This window comes from Impatiens glandulifera, chromosome 1, assembly GCF_907164915.1.
Source record: "Impatiens glandulifera chromosome 1, dImpGla2.1, whole genome shotgun sequence".
NCBI lineage: Eukaryota > Viridiplantae > Streptophyta > Magnoliopsida > Ericales > Balsaminaceae > Impatiens > Impatiens glandulifera.
Window position 1 is genome coordinate 46,659,366 of NC_061862.1, and position 9,470 is coordinate 46,668,835.

The 9,470-nt window shown below is 26.2% G+C and overlaps 1 protein-coding gene across 1 annotated transcript; it reads left to right on the forward strand.

The window, feature by feature from the left end:
- Positions 1-6,454: 6,454 nt before the first annotated feature.
- Positions 6,455-6,661, forward strand: LOC124918794. Its single transcript, XM_047458842.1, has one exon. The coding sequence runs from the start codon at positions 6,467-6,469 to the stop codon at positions 6,659-6,661; it is 195 nt and encodes a 64-aa protein (XP_047314798.1). The 5' UTR covers positions 6,455-6,466.
- The last annotated feature ends 2,809 nt before the right edge of the window (positions 6,662-9,470 follow it).

A 9,470-nucleotide genomic window follows, 5' to 3' on the forward strand; every position in this document is an offset into this window, starting at 1 on the left:
CGTAAAAACGTGAAAAACGTGTAAAAACGTGTGAAAAACGTGAATATTATGTGTGAAAAACGTGAAAACGTGTGAAAAACGTGAAAAACGTGAAAAACGTGAAAAACGTGTAAACGTGTAAAAACGTGAAAACGTGTGAAAACGTGTAAAAAACATGTTAAAACGTGTGAAAAACGTGAAAAACGTGTTAAAACGTGTGAAAAACGTGAAAACGTGAAAAACGTGTGATAAGCGTGAAAAACATGTGAAAAACGTGTTAAAACGTGTGAAAATGTGAAAAACGTGTTAAAACGTGTGAAAAACGTGTGAAAATTGTGAAAAAATGTCAAAAACGTATTAAACGTGCCAAAACGTGAAAATATATTTTAAAAGTTACATTTTGAACCGATATTTTATTTTACAAACATTGGAATTAGAATTGAATTACAATTCTATCATTTTCCCAAACATAGGAATTGGAATTGAATTACAATTCTATCATTTTTCCAAACATAAGAATTGAATTGTAATTCAATGCCAATTCTCATGGAATTGGAATTAGAATTCCAATGCCAATTCCAATTCCAATTCTCCCTCATCAAACACACCCTTAATTAATTTATAAATATATCTCATTTAAATTAGTATTCGTTTAAATTTTTATTTCTATATTAAGTTAATATTAACCTATATGTAGTTTTTTAATATTTATTTTATTATATTTAAAAAAAAAATATAAATTTAATTATTTCATTTAAAATAATTATGAAAAATATATAGAGAGGGAGGGAGAGGCATATGTGGTAATAAAAATTAAAAAGTGAGTGTTTTTTTCTTTCTAATTTCATCAAAACAAGGTTATATGGAAAAAACCAGAAAATTTTCAAATAACTCAGAACCTCAGATGAGCTCTAAGATAGCCCTAGAGAGAAAATTTCTTGGTAGTCAACTTATCTTTGTGTGAAATTTTTCACCAACACTCTAGTCTTTATCTTGGATTCTCAATCCCATATCATCATCAGTTTTTTTTCTTGATCAAAGTCACTTGCTACCGGCCTTGGGCCCTTTGAAATTCAACAAGTTGTCCAAGTGTTGTTCTTTTTCAAACTACTCAACTCTTCTTGGATTCATATCCATGAACAATAATGTTCATTAATTTGATGTCATAACCTCTCAGCTTCACCCTTTCTATTTGATATCATCAAAATATAAGTAATCAAGTTAGTACATGAAATATTAATAAAACCATACAAATATTTAGATTGGTGTCTGTCTTCTTACCATTTCACCTCAACTAATTCAACTTCTTTCTCAACATTCTCTTCACTCTGAGTATTATATATATGTTGAACTAAGATTTTTCAGATGGAGTGAGTCTATCCCTATTCCCTACTAGTTGGTGTTGGAGTATCTCCATATTGTCTTCATTTATTCCTACTTTTGCTTCCACTTCTTCATCTTTATGTACGAATTTGGTCTCTAAATATCTTTCACCTAGGTCATTATGGCAGTCACACATCCCTTGAAATCAAAAATTTTCCAAAATCTTGCTCCGTCCAGATTCTGTAGTCGTTGATACCCTAAGAAAATCTATTTTTTAGCTCTAGGATCTAGTCGACTACTCTCCTTCACATGATAGTAAGCATTACACTTGAAGATCATCAATGCTTGGCAGCTTGCCTTGACACCACTCCACGTCTTCATGGGTGTTTTTAGGTCTATGGTAGAAAATGTGACATATTAATGAAGTATCAAGTTGTGCTCAAAGCTTTTCCCCGAATTTACTTGGATAGCTTATATCTTATTTTATCAAGAAATGTCATATTAATTCTTTCGTACATACCATTTTGTCATGAGTGTGCTCATTGTTAGATGTTTTGCAATGTCATGTTCCATGCACTGTTGCACAAGTGAACTATACATTTACAAACTTCAACTAATTGTCACTCCTAAACTTAATGATTTTCGTCCCAATTTTTTTTCCTGTAAATGATCCATTTAAAATTATATACTGAAAAGTTATTATAAAACAACACCATAAAAAAAATGTTCATCGATGACTAAAAAACAAAATAAAATAGAATAAATTTTAACGAACACAAAATTCCTCCAAAAATATTCTCAATTTGATTTTAAAAAAACAAAAAAGTCTCCCCAAAATTGAACTTTTGTAATTCTTGACTTTTTGCCTTATAATATTGTATACCAACATGTTTTGGTGTTTTGGATAGTCATCTTTAAATAGGATAAAATAAAATATTTCAAATAGATGAGGATAAAAGTAAGGGACCATGGATTCAATCTCACTTTCTTAAAAAAGAATTGGGGATACATTTGGAAAAAAGGTTAGTGATGGTTAGCATTGTGCATAGACGGTCGTATTCGACTCGGACAAGTCGTGTTAAACTTTCAATCGTGTCGTGTCATGTATCAATCTTATGCGTTTTGTGTCATGTATATATTGACCCACTCGAAATATTATGATCCACGACTCTCTCGTGTCGTGTTAATTCGTGTTTCGTGTTATTTCAACTAGAGTTTCAAACTTTATGTCGTGTCGATGCCTGTTTTTATGTGTGTCATGTCGTGTTTTAACACACTCATGTTAATTATTTATTTATATATATATATATATATATATATATTAAATTACATTGTTAGTAAAAATTATAAAATATGATTATTAATTTATTTGTTTATTTTAATTATAAATATTACATTTATAAAATTAATTAATTTATTAATTAAATGAAAATGTAAATAAATTTAGATAAAATGTTAATGTAAAGTTGAGTAGTTTAGGTCATGTGACATAATTGTGCTTATGTCGTTTCGTGTGTATACTCGTCCTTATGTCGTGTTTATACTCGTGCCTTGTCTGTATCGACTTGTGACCGTATTATAATCATATAAACTCATAATTGTGTCGTCTCCTACTTATATCGTGTTCAACCCACGACCCCGAGTGAGATAATATTGTGTTGTATCGATCCATATTAATATCGTGTTGGTTCGTATTGATTCAACCTATTACCCAACTCCAGTGATGGTAGGGGTGAGCATTAATTAGATTAATCCGAAATCCAATCCAATCAGAATCCTAAATACTAATTCGGATTGAATATTTCGGATTGGATTGAGATCGGATCGGATTGAGTTCGGATTGAATTAAATCGGATTAGATTAGGATTATCCAAATTATCTAAATACAAATATATTTTTTAATTTATTTTTCTTTAAATTAAATTTTATCTCAATATAATATATATTTTACTTATCATCACTTTGACAACGATATTGATTTTTTTATTATTTTTTTAATTCAAATTTAATAATAATAAAAAAAAAATCGATTTTTTTTTTAAAAAAAAAATAATAAATTGTTGACTAATTTTAAGTTGATATATATAAATATTTTTTAGTTTGGATTATCCAAACCATTTTCAATCCAATCCGTATTAATTAGTAAAATGGTTTGAATTACGGATTGGATAAATTTAGTTTGGATTTAATACGGATCAGACAAAACGTATTGGTTTTACCCATTTGCTCACCCATAAGTGATGGTGTCACTCGAATAGAAAATAATGCTTAAAAATTTAAATATCGATCATTACATTAAAACTTTGTACTTAAAGAAAATTCAATGTTTTTGGTCAATTTCATCGTATTAATGTTATTTACAATATTATTTACAATATTATTTCAAAAATACTAACAAACAGAATCTTTTATATATAATCTTGTGAGCAGGGGCGGAGCCACACTAAGCTTGACCCGGGCTGACTCCACTAAGCTTGACCCGGGCTACCTTAGTAGTAGAATAATATATAGTATATAATTATATAGCTATCTAATTTATTAAATTATATACTATAGCCTAGAGTATAGTTGAACATCGTGCATAAACGTTCGTATTCGACTCGGGCAAGTCGTGTTAGACTCTTAATCGTGTCGTGTTGTGTCGTGTCTTATTCTTATCCGTGTTGTATCGTGTCTTGACCCACTCAAAATATTATAATTTACGGACTTTTTCGTATCGTGTTATTCGTGTATACGAGTTTATTCGTGTCGTGTTAACTCGTGTTTAAATTCGTGTTTCGTGTTATTCCGACTAAATTTTGTCATCGTGTCTTGACACACCCATTTAATTATTTATTTATTTATATATATTAAATTATATTGTTAGTAAAAAATAAAATATGATTATTAATTTATTTTAATTTAGAAAATTTAAATTAATTTAATAAGTTAAATGTATAAAATTTATTTTAAAAGTTATTTAATATGTAAAATGTATAAATATAAATTTTAACATATAATGTCAATTATTTAAATAAAGAAACAAACAAATTGTGAAGAGAGATTGCAATCCTTACCTACAGGAGCACCGCAACTCCAAGAGTTTAAGGAAGAGTTGTTTGAGGAAAACCATAATTTTCTTAAGAGAAAAAGCGGCAAAAGAAAGAAAGTGGGAAATGTGGGTAGCAATTAATCCAATTATAAATATATATTATTATATTATTAAAACTAAAATTATTATCATATATTTATTATTTAATGTATTAACAATAATTAAAATTATAAATAATTAAATAATTAATAAGTTATTAATAAAAGTAATATCGAAAATAATTATTAATAGACTCACATTTTTATTCATATAATTTATTTCTTTTATTTATATTTTATTTTAATTTATTTTATTTAAATTAATATTTTTTTATTATATTTTAGTATGTTTAATTTTAATTATAATTATTATATTTATAAAATTAAATAATTTATTAATTGTATAAAAATGTAATAGGTTTAGAGAATATTAATATGAGTAGCTTAAGTCATGTGACTAATTGTGTTTGTGACGTTTCGTGTGTACGTGTATACCCGTGCTCGTGTCATGTTTATATTTGTGTCGTGTCTATACTCGTGATGTGTCTGTGTCGACTCGTAACTGTGTTACGATTGTATAAACTCATAATCGTGTCCTGATCGTATTGTCTCGTACTTGTATCGTGTCAACCCAAGATCCGAGTGAGATAATATCGTATCATGTCGTTTCGTACAAATATCGTGTTAGATCGTGTCGGTTCATATTTATAGAACATATTGCCCAACCTCACCACATCTAACTAATTATAAATTATATATTATTATTATATTATTATATCTCACTAAATATTTTATAATTTAACATATAATTCTAACTAATATGTTTATTCTATTTTAACCACTTAAATCTAATTTATTCATTTTTATTAATTCTTAAATAAATATTAAAAAAAGTTACTAGTCAAAATTATATTTATTCATAATTAATAAACATTCTAATTTATTAATTCTTAAATAAACAATTCACACAAAATATACAATATATTACTTCCTAATTAAAAATCTCTAACTTATTCCTTTCTAATTAAATCTAATTACCTACAGATAAACTATATATATATATATATATATATATATATATATATATATATATATATATATATATATATATATATATATATATATACTTAACTAAAATAATATGTCCCTAACAATAATAGTCACAGTCATATTTTAAAACTTGAATTATTTTTTTTTACTCATTAGGTTAAAACGGAGGAGCGCATTCTGTCCCGTAAATTGAAATTCATTCTCTTACCAGGTCCGTATAATTTAAATTTTATAGTAATTTATATCTATGTGAATCGTTTTTACACTATTTATGTTTCGATGATAATTTTCTTAGTATTCAAAAAATCGTAAATCTCAACTTAAATAGTAATGTCATTATTGTTTGTTTTTTATCTTTAGTCTAAGATATTTATATTTCTCTCTTCAATATTTTTTATTTTTCTAATGTCATGTTTTGTTTTGTTGTGTTTAAACAATTAATATTTTTTAATATATAATGGAATATTAAAAAAACATCGTGTTATATTAGTTTTTGTGAAAATAATTTTAGTCTGGATAAACTTAAAATTCTGACTCGCACCAGTTTGTGAAATCACTAGACTACTTCCACATCATATAACATTTTTTTATGCAAGGATTATTTAAGGAGGACAATAGAAAGTAAATAATTCACCTAGGGTTGTTTGTATATATAAGATCCACGCATACAAATTGTAAGTCATGAGTTGCCCTATTTTAATCCCGATTCCGATTTCCCAATCTTTTTAAAAACCTTTCACGATTAAAATTTTGTTGTTATTAAATTTGAGTTTTTAAAAAATGATAGAAAAAATATGATAAGAAAAAGAAAGAAAAAAACTTCCAATTATATAGGAATCCATGAAAAGACATAAATAGCAGTTGGTGATGAAATTAAAACGGTTTGTATTGGTTCTTGTGGTCGTCTGCCTATTCCAAGTAGTTGTGTCTCTTCCAGACACTAGCCTCTATTATTTATATATATATATATATGATGAAGACAAACAAACATCAATCCTAAGAAGAAGAGAAAGCAGAAATATACAGTAGAGAGAGAAGAAGAACAATGGATCATCATGAAGAGGATGAATACGGGTGGGGAATCGGATCTGTAATTATCTTCTTGGTGGTGGTTTTGTGTCTCATCTTTCTTCCATTTGGAATGGGTCCTGCCCCAATCGGACCGCCCGCATTCTCTACCCTACTTTTATTTCCGGTCTTCTTGGCCGCCATTTTTATGTTTCTTTATCTCTCTTCTTGAATCCTTAAACTGTTTTTGATAATTAAATTTAGTTAATATATATTTGATTGTTCTTTAATATTTCTATTTTTTTATCATATTTTTATTTCTAATTTTACTAAAAAAAATTGTGTTATTTTCATAGTAGACACAATGTAATTTCACAAATTGAACAAAGAATATTGATTTGAATCATTTGATACCACAAAAGCATGCTTATTCATAATACTTAAGGAAAGTGAATAGTGAGAAATTTATGAACCAAACATTTTTTTTTCAAAATAAAAATTAATGTAAGTGTTTTTTAAAAAAAAATATTACATCCCCATATAATAAATTAAATAAAAATAAACGACTCGAACGATGATTTTAGATTCGTGCTAACACGTGTTTAAATTCGTATTTTTGTGTTATTTTAACTATATCTGGTTATCGTGTCGACACAATCGTGTCGATGTCCGTTTTCATGTGTGTCATTTCGTGTTTTGACTTATAAAATATGATTATTAATTTATTTATAGAAATTTTAAATTAATTTAAAGTTATGTTTGTTATTTAAAAAAAAAAAAAGTAATGTAAATTGATATTTTAACTCACATTGTTTTTATAAAAAAATAGTGCAAATTATAATTCTCTTATTTCATATTCACTGAAAAGGTTCAAAACAATACATACAATACAAAAGTTGATCTCCATTTTCACGTTGTGCATTAAATATTCTTCAAAATAAAAGTTATTCAAGTTTTACAAATATTCTAAATAGTTTTATAAATAATAATTTGAATCTCAATTATTTACCGTTAAATTTGTTATTTTATAAAGTTATAATTTATTTTTAAAAAATTAAGTCAGTTAAATTTGAAATTTCATATTTTTTAAACATGTTTTTCAGTCGTGTCGTGTCTCAATCTTATTCATATGTCATATCGTGTCTTGATTTAACTTTAATTATGATCCACAAGATCTTTTAGTCCATGAGTTTATTCGTGTCGTGTCCACGAGTTTATTCGTGTTGTGCTAACACGTGTTTAAATTCGTGTTTTTGTGTTATTTCAACTAGATCTAGTTATCGTGTCGACACAATCGTGTCGATGACCGTTTTCATGTGTGTCATTTCGTGTCGTGGCTTATAAAATATGATTATTAATTTATTTATAGAAATTTTAAATTAATTTAAAGTTAAATGTTTGTTATTTAAAAAAAAGTTAACTCACATTGTTTTTATAGAAAAATAGTGCAAATTATAATTCTCTTGTTTCGTATTCACTGAAAAGGTTCAAAACAATAAATACAAAAGTTGGTGGAACGTGTTTGATCTTCATTTTTCACGTACGAGCAATATTTGCAGAGGATCCCATTGCTTTCTGCATTAAATTTTCTTCAAATAAAAGTTATTAAGTTTACAAATATTCTGAATAGTTTTATAAATATAATAATTTGAATCTCAATTATTTACCGTTAAATTTGTTATTTTAAAAAGTTATAATTTATTTTTAAGAAATTAAGTCGGTTAAATTTGAAATTTCATACTTTTTAAACATGTTTTTCAATCGTGTCGTGTCTCAATCTTATTTATGTCATATTGTGTCTTGATTTAACTCAATATTAATTATGATCCACGAGATCTTTTGTGCCGTGTTCACGAGTTTATTCGTGTCGTGTTAACACGTGTTTAAATTCGTGTTTTTGTGTTATTTCAACTAGATCTAATCATCGTGTCGACACAATATATTAAATTATATTAGTAAGAATTATAAAATATGATTATTAATTTATTTATAGAAAATTTAAATTAATTTAAAGTTAAATGTTTGTTATTTTAAAAATAAGTAATATGTAAATTGATATTTTAACTATCATATTGTTTTTATAGAAAAATAGATTCATGCATCAAATTATAATTCTCTTGTTTCATTGCTTTTATGCATTAAATTATATTCTTCAAAATAAAAGTTATTTAAGTTAATTGAATGGTCTAGCTTAGATACACATATATTTTCCTCGAAAAAGAGATCTACAAACTACCCAAATATCATGATTAATTGGAGTGTTTATTGATGGACAGAAGATGTTTGAATCTGATGTATCCCACGTTTAAAAAAAATTCTCAAACTACCCACTTTTTCATTCTCATTCTCAAATTACTCATCTTCCCTCTCTACAATATTAATTAACCCATTAATTAACTCACTCTCTCTCTTAACTAGAGTTGGGCATCGTACATAAACGTTCGTATTCGATTCGGACAAGTCGTGTTAAACTCTCAATCGTGTCGTGTTGTGTCGTGTCTAAATCTTATATGTGTCGTATCGTGTCTTGACTCACTCAAAATATCATGATTCACGGACTCTTTCGTGTCAAGTTATTCGTGTCCACGAGTTTATTCGTGTCGTACTAAGTCGTGTTTAAATTCGTGTTTTGTGTTATTCCGATTAGATTTTGTTATCGTGTCAACATAATCGTGTCTTGACACTCTTGTTAATTATTTATTTATTTATATATATTAAATTATATTGTTAGTAAAACTTATAAAATATTATTATATTATTAAATATAAATTATTATCATATATTTTGTTTGAATGTTTTAATAATAATTAAAATTTTAAAAATAATATATAAATTAATAAAAGTGATATGTGAGATAATTATTACGAGACACAAATTTCTATTCAATATAATTTATTTAATATTAATATTTTATTTTAATATTTTAGTATATTTATTTTAATTATATATATTACAATTATAAAATTAAATAATTTAATGAAAATATAAATATATTAGAGAAACGTGGTCATTTGATAATATTAATGTAAAAGTGGATAGTT

Coding starts and splice junctions, on each gene's coding strand:
- LOC124918794 (XM_047458842.1), top strand. CDS start 6,467: ATGGATCATCATGAAGAGGATGAATACGGGTGGGGAATCGGATCTGTA.